Genomic DNA, 27,308 nt, shown 5'->3' with positions numbered 1-27,308 from the left:
CAGAAACACGTTTCAGATGAAATAAAATAGCATAATGGTTTATTTGTTACTACAGAAGTGTTTTCTAAAATTCATATTACATGTTAAAAAGGACCATACATTCAGTGTATACGGTGTATATTTGAGTTAAACCTGTTTTGACGCTGACAGGATTCAGGCAATTTGAAGAAAACAACTATATAACACCAATTTTATGATAGTATACTGGAAACTCAAGACAAGTGAGAATCTCTACTCCAGGGGCGGCCAGCACTCTTCCTGGAGAACTACTGGAAAGGCAGGTTTTTGCTCCAGCCCTGTCCTAACACACCAGTATCAGCTTTGTATCTTGATTAGTAAAATTCCAGTGTAAAGCATAACTGGGGAAAAAGCCTTTACAAAGTGTAAAGCATGACTGGGGGAAAAGCCTTTCCAGAGTGTAAAGCATGACTGGGGGAAAAGCCTTTCCAGAGTGTAGAGCATGACTGGGGGAAAAGCCTTTCCAGAGTGTAAAGCATGACTGGGGAAAAAGCCTTTACAAAGTGTAAAGCATGACTGGGGAAAAAGCCTTTACAAAGTGTAAAGCATGACTGGGGGAAAAGCCTTTCCAGAGTGTAAAGCATGACTGGGGAAAAAGCCTTTACAAAGTGTAAAGCATGACTGGGGAAAAAGCCTTTACAAAGTGTAAAGCATGACTGGGGGAAAAGCCTTTCCAGAGTGTAAAGCATGACTGGGGAAAAAGCCTTTCCAGAGTGTAGAGCATGACTGGGGGAAAAGCCTTTCCAGAGTGTAAAGCATGACTGGGGAAAAAGCCTTTACAAAGTGTAAAGCATGACTGGGGGAAAAGCCTTTCCAGAGTGTAAAGCATGACTGGGGAAAAAGCCTTTCCAGAGTGTAGAGCATGACTGGGGGAAAAGCCTTTCCAGAGTGTAAAGCATGACTGGGGAAAAAGCCTTTCCAGAGTGTAGAGCATGACTGGGGGAAAAGCCTTTCCAGAGTGTAAAGCATGACTGGGGGAAAAGCCTTTCCAGAGTGTAGAGAATGACTGGGGGAAAAGCCTTTCCAGAGTGTAGAGCATGACTGGGGGAAAAGCCTGCAGACCCAGCAGCCCTCCAGGAGGAGGGTTGAACACTTCTGTTCTATTTTAAAACACCAATGTCTGTAGTTATTTCTGGACATAAGTACAACATCAACAAATGTGTTAAATATTAGCCTGACCATGATCTTTTTAAACAGAGACATTGGTTTAATAATGCCTACAGTAATTGGGAAATTGGTGTTATTTTCCCAAACAAAACTAATGCAGCATGATCTGTCCCATAAATTACTTTTATGATGATGTGCCAAATTAAAATAATGAGATCAAGCGCAGGGGACAACACAAAAATGTCTGTCTGCTAATGTACAAATAGATAGACCTATACCGAGAAGTGTTTGCACAAGGTGCAGAGTTTGCACTTGTTTTTTTTTCTTCAGTTGGGTATAAAACACATTTTTAAAAATCTAAATGATAAAACTCTTCATTTTACAGTAAACATAATTTAATCTTTATTGTATAATTTTGTCCTGATCTGAATGTACAACTTTTTTTTTTAATTCTCTGGTTAATTTCCCTCATTTACTTGCCAAATAAGACTGCAGAGCTGTTTCAATAACGAGTCCAGTAATGTTCAAGCAAAATAAGTCCATTGCAATTCAGCCAACAGATCAGCTGTGATTAGTGAGATATAATGCTATTGGACTAACACCGATAAGTGTTACAGAGTGGACACACTCCCAAGTGACCTCCCCCTGGGTGATACATTTGGATAATCAAGCTTGAAAACATTGTTCACACACTCAATAACAGATGATGCCTAAATGGCTAACAAGTTCTGTATTTACATTGTTCTTGAAATTGTGTGTGGCATCAAATGTTAAATGTTAGTGTTTGGATTGATTTCTAATCAATTTCCAGTAAATAGTGATTGACGTGATTTATCTCAAAAGGTCGATTTAGTCTTGTGAAAACAGCAATGAGAAAGCTTGGCTTCTGGGTTGGAGAGGACTTGTAGTTCTGGGAATAGCCAACGTATGCTTGAGAAGACCCTAGAGCCAAATGCCAACGCTGGACAGTGCCCTTGTTGTGCCATAGACATAGCTGATTAGAACTAATGCTGTTGACACTGAAGTATTTAGGCAGATTATTGAAATCGATGCTAAACAACACTAAAACAATAAAAGCCAAGTCATGGAAGAAGAAAAACAAATATTTAAGTTATTTGTTGACCAGCTTGGATGCTGTTCAATTTACTGTCATATAGTGTCGTATATCTGGGACCTCTTTCTGTAACTCTTTGTGGAGGGAGGTGTAAAGCAAAAAATCTTGCTATATCCACTCGGGTCTTAGAAATGAATTATAAACTGTATACCTATTGATTCTTGAAGAATATAACTTATTTGCTCATTTGCTTAGTTCAATGGTCGAAGCCCATGGGAACTCAAAATATAAGCTTGTTTACTCCAATGGTTGTAAACAATGTAAATGTAAACAAACACTGCATGGCATCCAAACATGGTTAAAACTATAATTTTGATATCATGGATGGTCAGTCCTTGCATCCATAGCTCTGTCTTAATTTGAGAGTGGTTACATTTCACCAGTCCCGTCCCTCAGCTTTTTATGTTAACAGAGGTGGGGTGGTCGCTTTGTTATTGTTTAAGGATTCTAGCATTAATCTTGATGCACCCATCCCGTTAGCGGGATCATTTTCGTCAACATCCGCTGAATTGCAGAGCGCCAAATTCAAATTACTACTAAAAATATTGAATTTTCATCAAATTACAAGTGCAATACAGCAAAACACAGCTTAGCTTGTTATTAATCCACCTGGCATGTCAGATTTAAAATTTAAAAAATTCAGCGAAAGCATACCAAGCGTTTATGTGAGGATATCTCTCTCAGCAGACAAAACATTACAAACAGCTAGCAGCAAAGTAGATTGGTCACGAAAGTCAGAAGAGCAATAAAATGAATCGCTTACCTTTGATGATCCTTGTATGTTTGCACTCACGAGACTCCCAGTTACAAAATAAATGTTCCTTTTGTTCCATAAAGATTATATTTATATACGAAATATCTCCATTTGGTTATGTTCATAAATCCACAGGCTCGAGCAGTCACGACGGAGCAGACAAAAATTCCAAATAGTATCCGTAAAGTTCAAAGAAACATGTCAAACGTTTTTTATAATTAATCCTCAGTTTGATTTTACAATATATAATCCATAATATTTCAACCGGACTGTAGCTTCTTCAATAGGAGAGAGAGAGAAAATGGCTACTCCACTCTGTTGGCGCATGCAAAACGCTGCTGACACCCAGCCATCCAATGACGCGATGTGATCTTTCTTGCTAATTTTTCTAAATAAAAGCCTGAAACTATGTCTGAAGACTGTTCACACCATGTGGAAGCCATAGGAAAAGGAATCTGGTTGATATCCCTTTAAATGGAGGATAGGCATGCAATGGAACAGGAAGAATCATTTCTCTTAGGCACTTCCTGGTTGGATTTTCCTCAGGTTTTCGTCTGCAATATCAGTTATGTTATACTCACAGACAATATTTTGACAGTTTTGGAATCTTTAGAATGTTTTCTATCCTAATCTGACAATGATATGCATATTCTAGATTCTGGGCCTGAGAAATAGGCAGTTTCATTTGGGTATGTTTTTCATCCAAACATCAAAATACTGCCCCCTACACTCAAGAGGTTTTTAAGGTTCCTCCAGTCAAACTGATTAGGTGTCCTTTAGATAGTGGTCTAAAGAACATGTAAAAGAAAATGCCAATGACATTCATACCAATCAAAATCTTTCACTCATCGAGCTTTTAAAAAAACAAAAGTTGATTGAAATTTTGACAACTTCCTTTTAATGTACTTCGATACTTAGGCCTCGATTCAGTCTGTATCACTGAAGTTCAACGTTACAGCATGATTGAAAATTAAAGGCAATGTTTTTTTTAGCGGAGACTGCATTCACGGTAAACACATATCTCGGCTCAATCAGAAAACACCTTCACATTTCTATTACACTTCAGCAATCCAGATTGAATAGAGCCCATACTTTCATGATTTGAAACAGAGGCGTTACAAGCATTCCAGGTAGGGTTAGAGTGCACAGTTTGATGGGTAGAAATACTGTCATAAATGGAGCCTAGGGAAATGCAGTCCAGAACATGACGCCACAAGTTTTTGGAACAGGTGAGGCAGATGAACTTAAAGGAAAACTCCACCCAAAAACTATCTTTTGGAGTTTTCCTTTAACTGATTTTCTAATCTTGAGGAAGAAAGAAAGAAATGTTTCTTTTTCTCAAATGGATTGCTTTCGTTCAAATGTTTTGTGATAACTTTGTGTTGTTGATACGCAAGTACGCAAGGTCACAATTAAGGCGAGAGTTTACTGTCTTAGCATTGCATTTCAAACTGAAATACTTGATACTGTATGTGTTTTTATGAACACCTGAACCAGACACAAAGACTTGACATACAGACAGGATATATAGAGGATGTCCACATGAAGGCCATTTTAAACCCAATTACTTATGTCACAAACTGTCGGAACGAGTTCCACCTTACCTTCTCATTCTATAAAATAATTCAAAATCAGTTGTGTGCCATATATGGTGTGTTGTTTTAACTCTTCCCCTGTACAATAGGTGAGACCTTTGGTGAGCCATAACACCACAATAGGTGAGACCTTTGGTGAGCCATAACACCACACCATTACAGTATGCTCCGCAGGGTTCTTAAAGTCCTGGAATGTTTGCAACCTGCCTGGATGTTCTGTCAAATCAAATCAAATCAAATGTATTTATATAGCCCTTCGTACATCAGCTGATATCTCAAAGTGCTGTACAGAAACCCAGCCTAAAACCCCAAACAGCAAGCAATGCAGGGGTAGAAGCACAGATTAAAAGCTGCTACATTCACTGTGTGACTCATTAAAGACCTACTACAGCTTTGCAGGACTGTCATTCTAATGTGTTTAGGTCTGATGAGCTCTGTATGGCTGGCTGCTTTGACTGTATTTAAAACTGTTCGAGGCCACAGACGGAGTGGCGTATCAAAACAAAACCCATGACGCCCCTTGACAAAATAAAATTACGATTAAATGCAGACAGCTGCCATTGAGAGTCTGGCAAGAGTTTTAGAGAACAATAACATTCATTGAATCAGAACAACAGCAAATGTTACTTCAGCATCCCTGGTATAAACTGAACCAGTGTCATATGAACAAGACATTCCTAACATCAATTTGAGATGGGTCTTCCAATCAACTCTATGCACATTATCTTTACGTGCATTAAATAACTGTGTTCATTTTTATCAAGGACATTGTTACATTGCTATTATCACTCAGTTAATGAATTCTAAAAAGATATTGAGAACAGACCACAATTACACTGACATACTGTACCAATGATCCTTATTATTAACAATGCTAATTCTGTACATGTTTTCTTAAAGGTCTGTGTTATAGTGGAAACAGAGGGAACATTCCTAAGGAGTCAAGTTTATGACACAGGAGCAGTCTTATCAATTCAGACAATGTACTGAAGATTAACACTAATTGGCATACACACACACACACACACACACACACACACACACACACACACACACACACACACACACACACACACACACACACACACACACACACACAAACCAGGATAATTTGGGTGTGGGCATTAAGCAAGGGTCCTTCCAAGATATACCTTTTGTTGGAGCTGTTGTGTCAGGCCAGACAAAGAAAAGGAACCGTCAGCTATTCTGACTCAAAAAAAGAACAATAACTCAATTATTTTCTCTCGTGATGAGAGGTCTTTTAATTACAGAAACATATAAGAAAATCATGTCAGCATTATATAGCTCAATTTGCATCCATTTTAATAACTAAAAAGGAAAATATTCCTTCCCTGGTGCTCAATAGATTATTAAATAAATCAGACTTTATAATGGCTCACTGTAGAATTTCCAAGTCCCTACATTTCCATCAAACACAACTGTGAATTATTCCCGGCAGAACATGCTCTTTCTTCTATATCACAGTTTATAAATGACTGCTAAATATGTCTAATGTTGCTTTTTTTTAACCAGTGATTTTTTTTAACACTATCTGTATGACGGCACATTAAATTGAGAAATGTAAAATTGAATAGAATATATACTAACATGTTCCATCCATTTTGGTTAGAATGGAAATGCCTTTTGCCCAACACCCCCAAACAAAACCCCAACCAGATCACACATATCCACAACCTGCTAGCAAACAATCTGCTGTGTTTTGACAGACAGCTAACACTATGGCCAGATTAGAGGGTCTCCTACTGCAAGTGGAGGTCCACAGGGGAGCCAGGGGGACATGGGGCAGTCCCTGCTCCATAGGGGACAGCCGTCTGTCATCACCACCATCTGGACTGGAGACAAACTTTGGCACAACACCGTACCAGATTTTGTCTCCTCTTTCCCAGGGGTGGCTAATGTGCCAAGACAGTTTAGACAAGGAGGAGGGTTGGACAGTCCCACTGCAGCTTTGCAACTCCTTGTGGGTTACTTATGTCCATTTTACATTGACATTTTAGTCATTTAGCAGACACTTATACAGAGCAACTTACAGGAGAAAATAGGGTTAAGGGCTTTGCTCAAGGGCTCATCGACAGATTTTTCACCTTGTCGGCTCTAAGTCTACTTTTTGGTTACTGACCCAATGCTCTTAATCGCTAGGCTATCTGCCGCTGGGTAAAAAATAAATAAAGATGACTGTTGCATTTTAATTTGAAGTTTGAGGTGTAATGTTTGATGTGTAAGGAGTGAAGCATTTTACCACTGTGTGATCCAAATTTTGCTTAATTTATTGTGTTTCTGTTCAGAATATGAAAATTATTATTTTGCTTAGAAATAGACTTAAATTAACTGTCCAGTGAAAATCTAAAAAGTTCCTATTTTGTTAACTAATAATGTTGTTGACTCATCATATACTCGTACTTGTAGCCAAAGTATAAATTGGAGAGAAAAACCATTTAAAAAAAACACCTCAAACTTGTATCTCAAACAGACTATTTAAAAATACTTGCTATTTCTTGATAGAGGATGATGTCATCCTCCTGAGGAGGACGAGCTGGCCAATCAGCGGTCTACTTGCGTTAATATTTTTAATAAAGGTATACGCCCACACCATTCCAACATCAGAAAACATGCTTTTTAATATACTTAATGCCATTTTTGGGGGAAGGAAAACTATTTTATTCATATTCTTATGAATTATAGGTCATATTTAATAAAAACCTGGAAACACTGGACAATTACTTTAAGACAGTAATGCAGTGACAGGAACAACATTGTAGAGATGTAAATATCTGAAGCCATGAGGTAGGTGTTCAGAAAGGTAGACTAAATAGCTTGCATATGTCAATACTATACTATACTATTCATTTAAAAAATATATTTTTTAAGTGCAATTTATTTAAGTGTATCAGCCTACATACATACTACTGTGTATCTTTTTCTACTGATCCATAGAGAGAGTTGCTTTTGAAATCATGTAAAACTTCTTCAGTATTAGGCAACATGCTGTCGGTGTCTCCTAAAAAATGTATATGTTATACTGTGGAATATCCAGAAGAATGTCATTCATAGTGGTCTATCATTCCGTTCAAGTAATTAGCCTAGACTGGCCTACTATTCCCTACTATTTTCCCATTTTTACCAAATTCCCCACAAGCATATACGTGTAAAAGTCGGTCTCACACTTACCTTTCTTGTCCGCTGTCAGTGTCATGCTGCAGCCCAGGCTGAACAAGGCAGCAATAACTATTCCACTTCCAGGTCGCATTGTTTCCAAAATGTGTTATATTCAATGAAATTGCAGGAGAAACTTGTCCATAGTCTTGGGCGAACAATACTAAGTTTGTGTGATGTATCTACCCCCGTTTTACGTCCAGGGGGAGGTAATAGGTGTAGCCTGTTTGGGTGGGACTTAGTTGCGCTGGCACTCTCTCTTTTCCCGGAGAAGGGTCCTCTCTTTTTTTATCCAGAATAGCAGTCAGAGCAACTTTCAAGTGTTTTGACGTCATTCGGAAGGAGGATCGTTCGACAGCAATGCAGGTAAGTAGAAAGTTATTTCAATCATTGCCTTTCACAGTCATAGGCTTTGCCTCAAATATTTAAACCTTCAAATAACATGTTGTTTCGGTTGTTTATGTTCGTATTGTAAAGTAGACTATGTATGACTAGGCTACTTTATTCCAAGCTATTGTATAAGACACCAGTTTGTTTGTTGAAGATGTTTGTTATTGTTATTATGTTATTATGACATTTCAGCTCACTCACAATGGAATGTCAGTAAACACCGTCTTATTCCTTAAAATGTGCATCGTCAGGTGGTCAGATGTGAAATGCAGACTCAGGCTATCACAACATGCCCTTCTATGGTGAGTGACAGGATCTGTTGTTGAGCAGGTCAACGAACTCTGTATTTCATTGCAGCCTGGTCTCATAGACTAGATGTAACATAGTAGATGTAAATCCGGGACACTTAAATGAGTATGATACTGTTTGGTATGGTTACATAAGATAGATAGATGGTAACTTAAGGGATGGGATATAACGTGAAGATCTAGCATCCCAAAGGTTGCGCGTGCGAATCTCATCACGGACAACTTTAACATTTTAGCACCTTTTCAACTACTTACTACATTTTAACTACTTTGCAACTACTTAGCATGTTAGCTAACCCTTCCCCTAACCATAGCCTTTTTAGCTAACCCTTACCCTTACCCAAACCCTAAACTTAACACTTCAATTGAACTCCTAAACGTAGCCCTAACCTTAACCCCTAGCCTAGCTAACATTAGCAAGCTACATAGCTAATGTTAGCCACCTAGGCAGAATTCTTAACATATTGTACTTTTTGCAAATATTTAATATATTGTACATTTGGCAAATTCGTAACATATAATACGAATTGTAATTCGTGTGATGGACATCCACAAATGTATATATACCATATGAAACGTAGCATATATTACTAAATGGAGTGTCTCTGATTTACGTACAGAATCATTCAAAATGCTCTGAGACCAGGTTGTTTATTTGGATATGGTAAAATAATAAGATCCTGACAAGGCAAACCTGGTGAAGACCTCTAGATTTGACATGTTCTCTGAATCACAAATGCTGCGGGTAACTTCAAATAAACCACAAGTGCCACCCTCCTCCTGCTCCAGGCAGGTAGGATTAGTTTAAATTCTCCTCTCAGCTACTGTCATCTACCTTCGCACATCTGTACTCTCCTTGTCAACTGTAGGATCTTTTGTTGCTGAGAATTTTCCTGCACGTCAGGAAACGAGGTTTAAAAAGACTTCTACAGTTTGTAATTTCCACTTTAAAATGTGAGACATGATTTGCCCTCACAGAAAATGTATCAACCCCTCCAAAAAATGGATCAACCCCTCCAAAAAATGGATCAACCCCTCCCAAAAATGTCCATTAATTATAATTGACACAATTCACATTTCCTGTTGCTGCAGGATTATTTTCCTGCTATAGCAAACTGGTTCAAATTAAGATCATACATCTCTAAGTATTATTCTAAACTAATAATAATAATGATGATAACACATTTAATTTGTTAAGAAATTCGCTCACACCCAAGGTTCTGAAGAAAATCAAAAGACAATTATAATAATAAGAACAATCCAAAACACAGAACATTGTAAACAGACAGCAATCAAAGCTATATACAGGCGCAGGCGTCGTCAGATCCGGTGGACAGGAGAACAAAATTAACATAGGACCTTGAAAGCGTTTCTGAACAGCTCTGTCTTTAGCTTGTGTCTTAACCGAGGCCAGAGACTCTGCAGCCCTGACAGTGGCTATAAGTGCGTACCACAGCCGAGGAGCTGCACATCTCAAAGCCCTGTCACCCATAGTTTGTAGTTTGCTGTGAGTCTGCTGAAGGGAGACTGACCTGGAGGAGTGATGGGTGCGTGTGGGGCAGGAGGGTAGGATGAGGTCAGACAGGTACTTGGGACCAGAGTTGTGCATAGCTTGGTAGGTGTGAACCAGGATTTTAAATGGCAGAACAATAGAATGGCAGTTTTGATATAAACCCACACAGCATCAGTCTCCATGAAACAATGTCCTCAATCAAGGGATCGCTTGATTTGGATGACACAACACATCTGATGTATCAGACATACCATTAAATACTGTAGTCAGATTGCACATCAATGACAAATGTTATGAAAACAGTTGGGCATACAATTCTTTTGTTCTGGACAATTTGTTTGAGATTCAGGAAAAGGCAGGCTGATTGTGCAACCACAGAGCAAGTATATACAAGGCCCTTAATGCAACACAGTGATTAAAAACATGAAATACATTTTTTAAAAGAACATTGTGGCAACATACAGCCCCTACTAGGGAATTATATAAGTTTCTTGTCGATCATGCATTTGATTATGGTTATACAGGTCTGAACATATTGTAGTTTAGTGTTGTCACAAAAACAAGTGGGACATGATTCTCAGCCAAAGTAAATGACCTAATCTCCTCCCAGTAGGTATTAGCGCTACAAAGGTAAAGGGCCCATGTTGAATCGAGTTACTGCACAGCACAGTTAGAACTTTAAGATGTATGAGTATAGCAGTGGTTCACATCCGGTACTTGTCAATTTTCCTTGAAACTTGTGTAAAGGCAAGATTTTAGATTTGATGGTGTTTTATGTTTTTTTGAAATCACATCAAATCATATTTTATTTGTCACATTTGCTGAATACAACAGGTTTAGACTTTACTGTGAAATTATTGCTTATGAGCCCTTTCCAATGATAAAACAATTATTACAAATATTTAAATAACGCAAGAGTAATAAAATACACAATAATGAAGCTATATACACAGAGTACCAGTACCATATCTCTGTCCAGGGGTACCAGGTATTTGAGGTAAATATAGTATGTATTCTGAACAAAAATAGAAATGCAACTATTTTAAAGTTACAGTTCATATAAGGAAATCAGTCCATTGAAATAAATAAATTAGGCCCTAATCAATGGATTTCACATGACTGGGAATACAGATATGCATCTGTTGGTAACAGATACCTTAAAAAAGGTAAGGGTGTGCATCAGAAAACCATTCGGTATCTTGTGTGGCCATGATTTGCCTCATGCAGTGTGGCACATCTCCTTTGCATAGAGTTGATTAGGCTGTTGATTGTGGCCTGTGGAATGTTGTCCCACTCCTCTTCAATGGCTGTGTGAAGTTGCTGCATATTGGCGGGAACATGCTGGAACACGCTGTCTTACACGTCAATCCAGAACATCCCAAACATGCTCAATGGGTGACATGTCTGGTGAGTATGCAGGCCATGGAAGAACTGGGAGATTTTCAGCTTCCAGGAAATTTGTACAGAAGATCCTTGCGGCATGGGGCCGTGCATTATCATGCTGAAACATGAGGTGATGAAGGAGGATGAATGGCATGACAATGGGCATAAAATACAATTGTGTTCATTGTCTGTAGCTTATGCCTGCCCATACCATAACCCCATTGCCACCGTGGGGCACATTTTAGAGTAGCCCTTTACGGTCCTCAGCACAAGGTGCACCTGTGTAATAATCAGGCTGTTTAATCAAGCTTCAGGACAAGCCACACCTGTCAGGTGGATGGATTATCTTGTCAAAGGAGAAATCACTAGCAGGGATGTAAACAAATTTGTGCCCAACATTTGAGATATATCAGCTTTTTGTGTGTATGTAACATTTCTGGGATCTTCTATTTCAGCTCATGAAACATGGTGCCAACACTTTACATGTTGCGGTTATATTTTTGTTTATTGTACATAAAGATAGGGTAACTTGATTTGGCATCAGGATAGTTAATAATAATAATAGTAAAATAAAGAACCGAGTAGCATCAGCCAATGATAAGTATGAATGTATGTGTGTGTGTTTGCGTATGTTTGTTTGCTGGATTGTAGCAGAAGTCTTTGGCAATTTTTCAGGCCTTCCTCTGACACCGCCTGATATAGAGGTCCTGGATGGCAGGGAGCTCAGTCCCAGTCATGTACTGGGCTGTCCGCACCACCCTCTGTAGCATTTTGTGGTCGAGGGTGGTGCATACCAAGCGGTGATGCAGCCAGTCAAGCTGCTCTTGATGGTGCAGCTGTAGAACTTTTTGAGGATCCGAGGGCCCATGCGAAGTCTTTTCAGCCTCCTGAGGGAGAAGAGGCGCTGCCGTGCCCTTTTCACGACTGTGCGGGTGTGTGTGGACCATGTTAATTTCTTAGTGATAAGGAACTTGAAGCTCATATTTCTCTTCCACAATTTCTCTTCCACAATATAATTTGATGTAAAAGCCACTCTGTTATCACAAACTATTCATAAATCAGACTTGACATAAAATATAGTTTGAGGTCTACTGTGTTGTAAACATGATGCACTCACTGGACCTTCAAAGCACAATGCATTATTAAACTATGTTTGTTCGAGTTTAAAAAAGCTTTCAACATGCGACAAATTACTTTGCGAACTATGCATTTCTGAGTACACAAAGCATTATGGCAAATGGGTTACCGTTCTTATTTTCGTACATTAGGTGACATTGAATGAAATGAATTCGGAAGTGCCTTCTTAACCACTGAGCGGAAGCAAAAACTCAAGACCTGCAGACAGAAAATCTGGGCTGAAATATCCACTTTATTGACAATTTAAAACAGAATATGGCCAAGAAATGTGCGGATAACTCATTTAAATATCTCTGTCTTACATTTGATTTACTTGTCTTATAGTTGCAGGGAAATGGCTGTAGTAAAGGACACATAATCCCACATTGCTAAGAAACAAAAACTGTCCAACCAAGGTCATCTGAATCATAATGCTAACAGGTTTACCACGTGTTTTAACCAGTGTGAGTATCCAGCGGCCTAAGAGCTAAATTAATGAACTACTTTGTCGGATTGTTTTCATGCAACTGTTTTGTTCAAATCACAACCTGCAGTGTATGATAAGGTAAGAGGTAAGTCCAGTTGAAAATAAAGTCCCCAGTTGACCAGTTGGGGGTGACCTGTTTGTTCGAAATGTGTTGCAGTATGTGATCTGCTGTAATATGATATACCATACAACACATCTCAGAAGTTATTCTTCTTATGGACATTGCTAAACAACATTTGTCCTTAAATACACTGAAATACACCTTTTCCTTTAGAAACACACAAAGCAGTGCCCAAACATGCCTCTGTACTTAACGCTTTACAACAGAGAATGACAGTTAATCTTTTTTCAGGGAATGAGTGAATCATGGTATTCACCTGGAAATATCCTGTCAGTCAGAGCAAACACTGGGTCAATGCTGGAAGACGAGTTTGTCTTCAAGACCTCTTTCATCTGGTTCTGTGGCACATCAGATGAACCCACACCTACAGGGCTGAATGCCAAGGTTGGGGGTCAATTCCATATTCATTTCAAATACAATTCTTGAAGTGGAGAATTTACAGTGAATTCCATTCTATTTTCAACATTCTTGAAGTTATAGAATTGGAATTGTAAATGTCTCAGTTAATGGAATTAATACACCTAGTATCATTTCAACTTGTATTTCTATATTTCCAGGATACTGTAGCTAGGCTATCTGAACAGTGACATGATCAGTTGGAAAGCCTGAGGGAGTTAAATTCGAATTGGAATTTGTGGAATTGTAAGGGATAATATTTAATTACGAGTTGAGAAATTTAATTCTCTCTGAATTCAAAGAATGACCTGGAATTTGAATTGAATTAAATGGAATTTACAGGGAGAGGGAATTGAATTTGAATTTGTGGAATTAACCCCAACCCGGCTGAGTACATAAACTGGTTCTGAGGCACATCAGATTGATCCACACCTATAGGGCTGAGTACATGCTCTTTATTTAAAAATAATAATAACAAGAGTAACATGTAAGGGTATTGACACGCTGGCGTTGATGTGCACGCACGCACACACACTCACTCACTCAAACCTGTGCAAAAACATTCAAGTTGAGACCCCTCAGTGAGATTTGATCATGCATGAAGCACAAGTGGGAAAAGTGGAGGAGAATAAAGAATGAGGGCCAAGAGTTGGCACATGCTCTCACACTCAATACACTATTTTTAAAGCCCAATTCAATTAACCTGCTTTCACCTGCATCTCACAACTCGCACTTACGGCAAATGCACAATTTGTTGTTGTTGTTGGTAAAGTCGGCAGTCATCTGTTCTCCAGTTTTGACAGAGCTAAGTAAACACCCAGAACTGGCAGGCCATGGCATACCCCATAGAGGTAAATCAAAATATTATAACTATATTAGTATTACATTGAATACTTGTACACAATGTTCCCTCTAAACTGTGCACTGAGATTTTCTTGTAAGCAGAGCACATTGAAGTAGAATACTATTGCATTGACAGGCAAGACTTAAGTCCCATATTCTACACAGACCAGTGCACCATAACCAATCAGAGCTGCAGTAGGCCTATATGCAAATAGACCATTGCCTTATATGGATCTATGCCATTTACAAAACATGTATATTTCTAGACATCTTTGAAAAGCCAGTCTGGTTACAGGTAAAGAGCTTCTTTTTTTTGTCTTAAAGGGGCAGTATTGTATTTTGAGACGGTCTTGAATACGCTAAGTAGCCAATAGGCAGAGCATAGCATAATTTGTCTGATTCTCTGTAATAATGGTATGGGAATAATAATACATTTTATTTTGTAAAGTGGTTTCTTGCATCAAACATTTTCAGTCACCTTGTCTGAAGGACGAGCGGATAAACAGGTTCATGTCAAGCCCTGCATGTTTTTTTCTCCTCAAATGTCTCATGGAATGTCGGCCGACATTGAACACCACACATTGGCTGCTACTGCAGGCTGAACGATAAAACAGCTATGTCCATGTTAAAATGTTATGAGATTAGTTTTTCTCCATAGTTTTTTTTATTGTAGGCCACTCTGGTAGAGCTGCATTATGATCAAATAGACAAAATAGCCTACTTGGCCACTTTTAAAACTGTAACTTAAAGCGGGTACAGCCTCAGTGTTCACAGTAAAACTGTAACTTAAAGCGGGTACAGCCTCAGTGTTCACAGTAAAACTGTAACTTAAAGCGGGTACAGCCTCAGTGTTCACAGTAAAACTGTAACTTAAAGCGGGTACTGCCTCAGTGTTCACAGTAAAACTGTAACTTCAAGCGGGTACAGCCTCAGTGTTCACAATAAAACTGTAACTTAAAGCGGGTACTGCCTCAGTGTTCACAGTAAAACTGTAACTACAAGCGGGTACAGCCTCAGTGTTCACAATAAAACTAACTTAAAGCGGGTACAGCCTCAGTGTTCACAGTAAAACTGTAACTTAAAGCGGGTACAGCCTCAGTGTTCACAGTAAAACTGTAACTTAAAGCAGGTACTGCCTCAGTGTTCACAATAAAACTGTAACTTAAAGCGGGTACAGCCTCAGTGTTCACAGTAAACGTGAGCCGGAAGTTGCACAGAATTTTCACAATGTTCAAGTTTGCGCTCAGCAGACCTGACATTCGCTCAGTGGCCAAAAAAAGTAGAGGGAACATTGCTTGTAAATGGATGAAACTGACCTCAGCACTTAATATTGTGTAGTTATAATAATAAGCTTTGTGTTATAGTCATTTTGACAGAAGTCCTAGGTATTGGCACAAGATCACCTGGTACCATAGAAATAAAATATGATTTATAAATGTCTAATAAACATCTGAAGCGCTTGTGCAGTCAGTCTCTGAAATCACCTTCATAGTCACAACCCTCCTCTTTTTTGCAAAGACAAAGGAACACAGCCAAATACTGCAATGCTTAGAATAAACTGTGGCATACATAAGGATGGGAAAGGGCCAGGATACCCACTGTGACCAGTATGGTTTCACAGCTGTGTTATAGACTTTGTCACTGATAGCTGAATGCACTTGGTCCGTCTTTAGATGGTTGTTAATGTATTTGTTGTGACCATCCTTTTTGAGCTATGAATATGAATGTGCTACTTGATTCTTTAAAATGTTTTATGGAGATGACGATTGTTATTGGTAATCTCAGTGGCCATGTAGGTCAACTGTTATTCTTCAAGGTAACCAGGGAATCGCCTTTCCTTTCCTGAAACGGTTGAAAGGCAATGAAGTGAGCTGAAACTATGTTTTTCTTCACTGCGAAAGTTTCTTTACACTGCTTTACACACGGGAATGTTTTTACCTTAACAACTAGCCTAAATATCTCCGCAGATTTAGTCTGCATTCCATGGTGGTTCCTTCAAGGGAGCATTCTAATGTCAATGTTTAGGTAATGATACAGTTCTTTCTTTCAAGTGGACAAGATATTGATCAAATGTAGCACATCCACAACTAACTCATCTACTCACCAAATCTATAGATAAATCCACTCTCTCTAATTTAATCTTTGGCCTATTAGGACCAATTAGTTTATACAAGAAAGTATTTATTTAGCTGAAGGGATAGGGTTCAACTTCCCTTGAACCCAAAGACATACAGTATTATTACACTCTTTAAAATTAATATAAAACCTCTTGCAAGGCAACAGATACAGTGATTGGTTTGGGATTTGAATTTCAATGCACTAAGCATGTACAAGAATAATCCCTACAGACAATCACAACAGAATAACATTTCCATGCTCTATCCCAATACATTTCACGGATATAAACTGAGTGTACAAAACATTAAGGACACCTGCTCTTTCCAATGATATAGACTGACCAGGTAAATCCATGTGAAAGCTATGATCCCTTATTGACATCACTTGTTAATTCCACTTCAATCAGTGTAGATGAGACAGGTTAAAGAAGGATTTTTAAGCCTTGAGACAATTGAGACATAGATTGTGTGTGTGTGTGTGTGTGCCATTCAGAGGGTGAATGGGAAAGAAAAAATATTGAAGTGCCTTTGAACAGGGTATGGTAGTAAGTGCCAGGCCCACCGGTTTGTGTCAAGAACTATAACGCTGCTGGGTTTTTCACACTCAACAGTTTCCCCATGTGTATCAAGAATGGTCCACCACCCAGAGAACATCCATCCAACTTGACACAACTGTAGGAAGCAGTGGAGTCAACATGGGCCAGCATCCCTGTGGAACGCTTGTATAGTCCATTTCCCCCGACGAATTGAGGCTGTTCTGAGGGAAAAAGGGGCATGGTGCAACTCATTATTAGAAAGGTGTCCTCAATGTTTTGTACACTATTGTTGGATCTAAATATTGTTCATTGTTTTTTAATCTAATTAAACTCTTAAGACATTTTAGGAAGTAGATGCTCAACTAAATCTCCTTGTATTTATTGTGTTCTTTTGACAATTCTTCTGTTGTTGAATGTAGCCTACTTTTAGAACCATGACTGACTAATAATTGTGTGCTGCCATCTTGTGGCAAATGCTGCACCTTGCTTGCACCGATTTTTCCTTCCATGGCGACAGTTATAGAGTACGATCTACATACCGAAAACAAATTAGTGTGATCAATGACTAACACAAAGACATATCAACATAAACAGTAAATGAATATGAGAACGGACTCGTAGCAATAACACGTTTCTCTATCTGAAGTCACTGCATGTCTCTCATCCTGTTGAAGGAAAGCGGTGTGAACTTGTACCCAGATCCTTTGTAGAACTTGTTTTGGAATTCAACCCTGTAAAAGACAAATGAGACAGAAAATCACAACCTTTGGAAGTATCATTCAAGTGTACTTCACTTGTTATATTCTTTACATAATTGCTGCTTCAGTTGTGTCAATAAGCTTATAGGTCTGTACGTGGATGGAGTGCTGCAGAATCCAAAGGCTACATCAGGTGTGTATGTGTGAGTGTGCGCTTGCAGATGCATGTGTGTTTGTGTCGCTTGTCCCTACCAGTGCAGCCGTAGGGCGTGGAGGAAGGCAGAGAGACCCTCCATGACCAGGAGAATGGTGACTGTGAGGACAGCGAAGGCAGCAAAGGTCACTGCCAGCAGAACAGAACCCATCCCCGAGGTGACCCTCAGAGCCACCTGCAGAACCATCTTCCACAGCACCTCAGACAGCTCTACACAGACAACATGCACAGGAACATAGAATACAGTTAAATTAATTTGAACATAACAGGTGACGGCAGGTAGCCAAGCAGTTCGGAGCGTTGGGCCAGTAACCGAAAGGTCACTGGTTTGAATCCCTGAACCGATTAGTTGAATAGCCTGTTAATGGCCCTTGAGCAGGGCACTTAAGAGCATCTGCTGAATGACTTAAATGTAACTACTTTTTTTTTTTTAATCCTGGAATGATTGCTATTGAAGTTTACTCTATACACCATCTACGCGGCAGCGTAGCCTAGTGGTTAGAGCGTTGGATTAGTAACCGGTAGGTTGCGAGTTCAAACCCCCAAGCTGACAAGGTACAAATCTGTCGTTCTGCCCCTGAACAGGCAGTTAACCCACTGTTCCTAGGCCATCATTGAAAATTAGAATGTGTTCTTAACTGACTTGCCTGGTTAAATAAAGGTAAAATAAAAAAAATCTTATGTCATCCTTTTCACTATGGGGATCAGAAAGTCGAGGGGAGGCAAGGTCATAACCATAACAGCCACATGGATATAGCTGTTATTGTGTTGTGCAGAATAATACACTACCAGCATGAGCTAGACTGAGAGCCCACAGGCGGAGGTAGGAGGCTGTGTTGGAGATGCATCCAAGGCAGTACTCGATGGTGTGGATGCCCTGGTACACGAAAATGTCAGCCATACTGACCTGCAATGAGACAAAGGCTTTTTTCACACCAAAGAAAAGTGAAAGACAAAACGGTAGAGATAAAAACCTGGTAAAAACAGTGTGCAGGTGAGGTTGGAAGCCCAAAAGTGCTGTTATGAAAACCACATCACAAATATAAGTACAACAAAAAAAAGTTTTTTGAAATTTGTTAAACAGCATATTAATTATAATTGTACATAATGTAGTCAGTATACAAGAAACACTGTGTGTGTGTGTGTGAGAGAGAGAGAGTTAGGCTACATAGAGGGGATTATTGGGTAGTTTGGTTCATCAGGCTGACCCCCTTTCTTCGCTTGAAGTTATTGAGGGATGATGAGCTTTCGGCAATGTGAAGATAAGAATTCCAGAGTATGGTACCTCTGTGTCTGAGAGAATTGACTCTGAGGTGCGGCAGTTGGGAAGGTGAAGGTTATTGCAGTGTCTTGTGTTATATAGATGATTTCAGAATTAACCTGGAAGAATCCATTGAAAGGTAAACTGTCTGGGAGGTATGAGTAGTTGTAGATGAAAGTTAATAACTGGTGTACATTAATTAGAGGAGGCGGCTAGTCTTGCACATGTATTTTGTATGATGAGTAATTTGTCTGGGAAGGAGGCATATGTACTGGCCTAATATTACAGTAAATGAGATATGGGTAAATTAAGCTATAGTATAGAGTTAGGAAGCAAGCCTGATAAACCAAACCACTAATCTTTCTGATGATACCTACAGATTTCATCACTTTGCTGCAGACAAATGTAATATGATATTTCCAGGATAACTTTTCATTCATTAGAACTCAGAGGAATTTAGTGGATGTGACTTGTTCCATTTCATTGCCACCAATTGAGATTCTGGCTTTTTTATTTGTTATATAATTTATTATTTACAACATTTCAAATTTTTGCTCTTTAATACAATAATGTTGTATTTTTAACATTTAATGGCGTTTGCATAAACACATAACTATGATAAATTACAGAACATATTTTCTGACCATTTATAAACAGTGACTTACCTTCTCTTTCCTGTTATCTGAAGCCTCTTGGTTGGAGATCCCAAAAACCTGCATGGGAAGCTTGTTTGTTGAGGGCTTCTGTTGGAATAATTTTTATATTAAGTTTCATTAAAATATGTATTTTAATGGCAGTTATAAAGGCAGGAACAGTCTACTTACAGAGTACACATTGACATAAAAACAGCCTTGTCAATCCAATACTTTTGATCACAAACGTCTACTTATAAAATGCATTATTCTAATCTAGTTGACTTACCAGCTTTAATTGCTTGTGTTTTCTATACAAGAGCAGGGGCTTGGCAAACAGTAGCCAAGGCACCATAAGCACAGCAACAACCACCAGAAATATTTGCACAGGTTTCTGTATAATAGAATGTTAAAAAAATTAGAAAATTACAGGTTTTGCTTAGAACTTAATGCATAGCGAGGTTTATGTTGCGTCTGGGCATTTTTGTGTCCAAATGCATACGTTAAATTGAAATAATTTCTGTTGTGTCCTTGGATCAAAAATATGATTACATTATGTCACTTAGCAGATTATTCTATCCAAAGGTCTTAAAGTACAGTGAATGCATACATTTGAGTATGTATATGTGTTCTAATCTGGGAAATGAACCGGCAAATTATATTTTAAGAACCCATGATATTTTAGATTGAAGAAACCCATTGTACCTGTGTTCTGTAAAGCACAGTACCCTCAGAGCTGTAGTCAAAGAGCATCATGTTGATGAAGAGGAGCAGAATGCTAGGAGCAGATTCAGACTTCATCACTACACACCACTTGTAGAGGATGAGGAAGATCAGGTATCCAAACAGAGACAGCATGAAAATCACCTCTGGAATGAACTGCAACGCAACATCCTTTAAGTTTCTGAAGAATCTGCAATGAAATGATACATTTGGAGGCAATCAGTTGGCACTACATTTTAAGTGACGGTGTATTGGTTTATCATAAACAGTGCTGTACAGTGTTTTTGTAAGTACTGTAGTTCTCCTGGAAAAAACACATGTACTTTTCTTTATTACCCTGTTACTCTCACATGTCATTATCACAGTGATATTCCTGCCTCTGTGTTAGTATTAAGGGCTTGCCAAACAGGAAGCGGTGACAGAGTTTCCTATTCACTTTCAAAGGAGCTAGGCGGGGGGTGGAATTAAATCCAGGAGGAGTAGTCGGTGGCGCTCGTGAAAGACACCTGGCGGAGAAAATAGGAATCTGCTTGGCGAGTTTCGCTTCCTGTCTTGAACGCCCTTTACTTACATGTAGTTCACCAGACTCAGAGTGACTCCAAAGAGCATGTGGGCCACTCCCATGATTACAGACATCTTCATCTTGTAAGAGTTCAGGAACGACAGCTTATTCGATGCAATATTCCAAATCTGTATCAGACATCAGTTTGAAATAGAAAAAGTTGGATCAGGTTACATTGTATATAAGATCATCTTTAATTAAAGAAGTTAAGTAACTGCATTCCAGCTGGTTAATAACTTAATACTCAAGCATTTATAATACACAATAAAATAAAATGCACAAAAGAAACAAAACGCAGAATAAAATACATTGAAGGAAAGCCCACCTTACTGAGTAGCAGAGAAAAGCACTTTTCATGACATGATATGAACAGTAACATAATGACAATGAAAACAATGCTGTTCACTTTTTTTCACGACTGTAAATAGAGATAAATATATTTGACCCTTTGTCCTCAAATCTATGTGGGTTTAGATGGTTAGAAGAGTTTGCACACACTAACCGGGTCAACACCAAATGGGTAGGGATTGCCAGAGTAGACTCCAGACACCAGGGGGTCCAGATGAAGATGGCCAGAGTCATGCAACGTGTCATTACTGGGGAGAAAGAACAAAACGAACCATTTACATTCTTATTCCAACTCATTTGTTACAATACTATTACAGCTTTACTAAAGGAGGAGACTCACGTCCACGGTCCGTGTGGATGGAACATGGGTCGGACGCTCCACGACGATCCAAAGACGTTGAAGGACTTGGAGAAGCAGTCGTTGTAGATGAGGCCAGTGTATATGGAGAAGAGGCCCATCAGGAATATAATGTAGCGTCCATCCACCAGCATGTCAATCAGCTGCAGGGACGGGTAACTAACGTTACAGTCAAAACAACACACCGCATTGTCTTTCAATGTTAGTGTCGTTGTAACACATGTTTTTTTTACAACATCACTTTTACAGCTTCAAAAGTTGACTTTTCACTAGTAGCACTTAAACAACATAATTGACTTGACATATACTATTCATCCTCAGGGCTCAGGCCATCCTCTGACAGAGTGCTTTTCATACCTCGTTCTTCAGCTTCCTGAAGTGTTCTTGGTGTAGGATCAACCATAAAGCGAGCAGAGTCATGACGAGACCGTGACCACAGTCTCCAAACATGACCGCAAACAGGAAGGGGAAGGTCACCATGGTGTATGGAGCTGAAAAGATATCACATTCCAACAGGATTTCAATAGTTGTGATGACTGCCAAAATGACTTTGGAGGGACTAAAAAAGGAAACAAACATAGACTAATCAGATCTGGGTCAGTCACATTATGTCATTAAGGGATCCTGAGTGGCGCAGCGGTCTAAGGCACTGCATTACAGTGCTAGAGGCATCACTACAGACCGGGTTTAATCCCAGGCTGTATCACAACCGGCCGTGATCGGGAGTCCCATAGGGAGGCACACAATTGGCCCAGTGTCGTCCGGGTTAATGGAGGGTTTGGCCTGGGCCGGCCGTCATTGTAAATAAGAATTTGTTCTTAACTGACTTGCCTAATTAAATAAAAAAAATTTTTTTTAAAGTCAAATACTTCTAAATACACACATAGGATCTTCATTTGAACCAGTTTGCTACAGCAGGAAAATAATCCTACAGCAACAGGAAATGTGGATTGTAACGAATGAAAATGTTTGTAGAGGTAGAAACATTTTTCATGAAGGAAAATCAAGTCTGAAATTTCTATATGGAATTACAAACTTCAGAAGCCTTTTAATCCTCAAATACACTACAGGTGTTACAGTTCCAGCATTGCGGGAATGTTCTCCTGACACAGGGTGATCAAATGGAAGTCCCCAAACTGCACACTCCAATGTAAATCAAGCGCACACAGGAGATAGTGGTGTTGTTACCTGGGTTTATTTCCTGATAGTTGCCGACCCCATAGGCATCAATAATGCTCTGGAAACCTGAGGTAAAGGAGTTAACCCTGTTGAATGTTGGGGGTGTCTGCTGGGTTTGGATTCTGTTCACGACGGGGCTAAGACTGGAGCCGCTCTGCTCCTAATGTTAAAAAAGCACCAACACACAGATACACACAGAAAGATAAGCACACACAGTTCATTTAGAAAAATCTGCATGTTCACACCCTGAATGCTTAGTAATTTAAGCAAGTTTGGGAGACTTACTGATCCATGTATCAGTGCAGTGTGCACAGAGTTTAAGTCAGACACTGGACACCAAATCTCAGCAACAATCAGCTTCTGTGTGATGTCTATGTTACACAGGTTCAATGTGTAATAGATGGCCTTCATCTTCTTTACTTTAGAGGCCCACTCCTGGAGGTTGGCTGCTGCTGCAGTCAGGGTAGTCTCACGGAACTCCTCCGTCCTCTTCAGGACCTGACAGAAGATGAATGACCAGAAAGAAAGAAGTGTTTTGTTTTCTTCCATCCCTCTAACCTCTTAAATATTGTTCTACTTCCATCTGTGACATTACATTAGGACTAATTAAAGCAGGATAGCAAAAGTCCTGACATATTACTGACATATAATGTACAGTTGAAGTCGGAAGTTTACATACACCTTAGCCAAATACATTTAAACTCAGTTTTTCACTATTCCTGACATTTAATCCGAGTAAAAATTATCTGTCTTAGGTCAGTTAGAATCACCACTTTATGAATGTGAAATGTCAGATTAATAGTAGAGAGTGATGAGTGAGGAGTCAAATGCAGAGAGCGAAGTGAACGGGGAAAACACTTTAATGTCCTTCAAAATGTAACAGGTCCAAACATGGGTGAATGCCCTAAAACACTGGCGCTAAACAAACCCAAAACCTAGTTACAAACACTGGACAGCGAAAACCCAAAACAAACAACAAGGAACAGGTGAAAACAATTAGACAAAAACAAACGAAAAGGAAAAAGGGATCGGTGGCAGCTAATAGACCGGCAGCGACGACCGACGAGCGCCACCCGAGCAGGAAGGTGAGACACCTTCGGTGGTATTCGTGACAGAGAGAATTATTTATTTCAGTTTTATTTCTTTCATCACATTCCCAGTGGGTCGGACGTTTACATACACTCAATTAATAGCTTGGCCTTTAAATTGTTTAACTTGGGTCAAACATTTTGGGTAGCCTTCCACAATAAGTTGTGTTAATTTTGGCCCATTCCTCCGGACAGAGCTGGTGTAACTGAGTCAAGTTTGTAGGCCTCTTTGCTCGCACACTTTTTTCAGTTCTGCCCACATATTTTCCATAAGATTGAGGTCAGGGCTTTGTGATGGCCACTCCAATACCTTAACTTTGTTGTCCTTAAGCCATTTTGCCACAACTTTGGAAGTATGCTTGGGGTCATTGTCCATTTGGAAGACCCATTTGCGAATGAGCCTTAACTTTCTGACTGATGTCTTGAGATGTTGCTTCAATATATCCACATAATTTTCCTCTCTCATAATTTTCCTCTTTCATGATGCCATCTATTTTGTGAAGTGCACCAGTCCCTCCTGCAGCAAAGCACCCACAAAACATGATGCTGCCACCCCCGTGCTTCACGGTTGGGATGGAGTTCTTCGGCTTGCAAGCCTCCCCCTTTTTCCTCCAAACATAACAATGGTCCTTATGGCCAAACAGTTCTATTTTTGTTTCATCAGACCAGTGGACATTTCTCCAAAAAGTACAATCTTTGTCCCCATGTGTAGTTGCAAACCGTAGTCTGGCTTTTTTATGGCGGTTTTGGAGCAGTGGCTTCTTCCTTGCTGAGCGGCCTTTCAGTTTATGTTGATAGAGGACTTGTTTTACTGTGGATAGAGATACTTTTGTACCCGTTTCCTCCAGCATCTTCACAAGGTACTTTGCTGTTGTTCTAGGATTGATTTGCACTTTTCGCAACAAAGTACTTTAATCTCTAGGAGACAGAACTTTTGACGGCTGCGTGGTCCCATGGTGTTTATGCTATTGTTGTTTGTACAGATGAACGTGGTACATTCAGGCATTTGGAAATTGCTCCCAAGGATGAACCAGACTGGTGGAGGTCTACAATGTTTTTTCTGAGGTGTTGGTTGATTTCTTTTGATTTCCCCATGATGTCAAGCAAAGAGACACTAAGTTTGAAAGTAGACCTTGAAATACATCCACAGGTACACCTCCAATTGACTCAAATTATATGAATTAGCCTATCAGAAGCTTCTAAAGCCATGACATCATTTTCTGGAATCCAAGCAGTTCAAAGGCACAGTCAACTTAGTGTATGTAAACTCCTGACCCACTGGAATTGTGATACTGTGACTTATAAGTGAAATAATATGTCTGTAAACAATTGTTGGAAAAATTACTTGTGTCAGGCACAAAGTAGATGAAGAAATTTGTGGAGTGGTTGAAAAGCGAGTTTTAATGACTCCAACCTAAGTGTATGTAAACTTCCGACTTCAACTGTATGTATTAGCATGAGTACCTTCATTTAACTAGGCAAGTCAGTTAAGAACAACTTTTTATTTATAATGATGGCCTACCCCGGCCAAACCCTAACCCGGGCGACGCTGGGCCAATTGTGTGCTGCCCTATGGGACTCTCAATCACCGCCGTTGTGATACAGCCTGGAATCGAACCAGGGTCTGTAGTGATGCCTCTAGCACTGAGATGCAGTGCCTTAGACCTCTGTGCCGCTCGGGAGCAGCCTCATTGTCAAAGTGCTCTATAAGGAACTTTTACCAATCGAAGGTCTTCAATGCGTGTGTTGACGTTTGTTCTCATTTCCTTTCTTGCATACGCATTGTTGGGACATGGATACATGCTGGCATGAAACCTGAAGTAGAACATAATATTAATATTTTTGGCTAATTTACTTATTTTCAAGGCTTTTGACATACTCAAGGGATATTTTCACTCACCCATCACATAGCTTTCTGATCTTTCCTCTGATCTGGTCTCCTTGGACAAATACTACGAACACATCCTTCTTCACTGGATCCTCCTGTGAGCATTAAACAATGTGTGTTTACTCAACAAGCATCTGCAATTATAAGCTAATGAACAACCTTTTTGTTTAATGGTTGTTTGCCTTTAAATATAGGAGATCCTCATGTTTGAAGATGTGCTTATAGGTGAACCATTTCCTTACAGCCATGTTCTCCTCCTCATGGGGCTTGATTTCAGCATGACGGAGGACAAAGTTTCCATGAAACAGTCGCCACAGGATCTTTTCGAAGGCAGGGAAACGTTCATGCTTGATGACTCCTGCAACAAACCTGTCATGGAGATAGAAGAGGAAGGCATCAAATACTTTACTTGGTTATCAGATTTCTCTACAACCTGATAGCAACCTGAAAATGGTAGTGGCCCCTACTTTAAACCAATTCCAGTGTTTTTTTGTGTGGTTAGCCTGACTAGTAACATTAGGCTAATAATTCACCCAAGTTTCAGTGGTCCGTTGGTGCTGGTATAACTGGTGCGTCGGCATGTCACCCTGGAAGTGTACACCGACTCTTCAGAAGGAAGCTCAGAGATGGAGAGCTGGGACTCAGCCTATAGGCACAACATGAGAAGAAACAGGACTGTTTATGCTATCATTCTTTTATGATATTCTTCTTTCCATCCCAGTATTTGTTAGGAGGACATAAGTCAAATGCAGTCAGTCATTTACCTCCTCAAAAAAGTCATCAGTCATCTGCAGGAGATGGTTGATCTCCATTAGTTGAGTGAAGTTCTGCCTGAGGGTGTCTCGGTTTGAGTTGATCTCCTTCAGCTCTTGCTCCAGTTTATCAAATCTAGACTGTAACATACATGGAGAAAAGGGGATCCCAACATGAGTTTATTGTATTAAACGGTAGTCATTGGACTAACTTGGTATAAACAAGTTACATTAACATCAAACACATTTTTACGAAAACCAATAACTAGCCTACTGGGTTTGCCGCACTCATTATGTCTAGGGGTCTTAGGCCTAGCTACATGGTCTGTAACCTGATTTGATGTGTGCATAAATGTGAGACATAAGCATATGCGACCAGGTGTTCAGTGCTTGTGCCCAGAAGACCTTACCTCAGGTTCAGGGCCAGCTCAGCCATGACTCCCATCATCGGCCAGTCCAAGCAGATCAGTATCCGTTCAAAGTGGTGACCCAAAGTAAATATATATACAAAAAGAAAACTACAAAGAGGCATGCCTAAACTAAAGAGGATAACCAACACAAAACAACTCCAAACAAGCCGAGAGGCCTCTCGTCACACATTGCCAATCAATCCTGATTGGCACCACCTGTAGT

At 39.5% G+C, this 27,308-nt stretch overlaps 2 protein-coding genes across 2 annotated transcripts in view; both read right to left on the bottom strand.

Annotated features, from left to right (window-relative positions):
• Nucleotides 1-8,211, bottom strand: part of LOC109909822 (melanoma receptor tyrosine-protein kinase) — a 56,635-nt gene extending 48,424 nt beyond the window's left edge. Inside the window, exon 1 of the mRNA XM_020508865.2 lies at nt 7,778-8,211. Coding sequence (XP_020364454.1) covers nt 7,778-7,856 — 79 coding nt within the window. The 5' untranslated portion in view covers nt 7,857-8,211. The remainder of the gene's footprint in view (nt 1-7,777) is intronic.
• Nucleotides 8,212-16,483: 8,272 nt separating this feature from the next.
• Nucleotides 16,484-27,111, bottom strand: LOC109909636 (V-type proton ATPase 116 kDa subunit a). Its single transcript, XM_031795306.1, has 18 exons — nt 27,086-27,111; nt 26,688-26,811; nt 26,457-26,569; nt 26,166-26,292; nt 25,936-26,018; nt 25,757-25,850; nt 23,233-23,445; nt 22,957-23,107; nt 22,126-22,259; nt 21,751-21,911; nt 21,565-21,658; nt 21,072-21,190; nt 20,483-20,690; nt 20,067-20,171; nt 19,811-19,888; nt 18,674-18,791; nt 17,923-18,094; nt 16,484-17,703 (listed from the first exon to the last, which is right to left on the bottom strand). The coding sequence occupies exons 1-18, from the start codon at nt 27,109-27,111 to the stop codon at nt 17,619-17,621; spliced, it is 2,205 nt and encodes a 734-aa protein (XP_031651166.1). The 3' UTR covers nt 16,484-17,618.
• Nucleotides 27,112-27,308: the final 197 nt, after the last annotated feature.

This window comes from Oncorhynchus kisutch, linkage group LG18 (assembly GCF_002021735.2).
Source record: "Oncorhynchus kisutch isolate 150728-3 linkage group LG18, Okis_V2, whole genome shotgun sequence".
Lineage (NCBI taxonomy): Eukaryota > Metazoa > Chordata > Actinopteri > Salmoniformes > Salmonidae > Oncorhynchus > Oncorhynchus kisutch.
The sequence above is the reverse complement of the archived record's forward strand: the minus strand, read 5'-3'. Positions and strand labels throughout refer to the sequence as shown.

What these genes read in the sequence shown, in the direction of transcription:
- LOC109909636 (XM_031795306.1), bottom strand. Translation starts at nt 27,111, where the DNA reads ATGGCTGAGCTGGCCCTGAACCTGAG. An exon ending in CTGATGACTTTTTTGAGGAG is followed by an intron (nt 26,570 to 26,687) that starts GTAAATGACTGA and finishes TTGTGCCTATAG; the next exon opens with GCTGAGTCCCAGCTCTCCAT. An exon ending in ACCCATTTGGTGTTGACCCG is followed by an intron (nt 21,191 to 21,564) that starts GTTAGTGTGTGC and finishes TGTCTGATACAG; the next exon opens with ATTTGGAATATTGCATCGAA.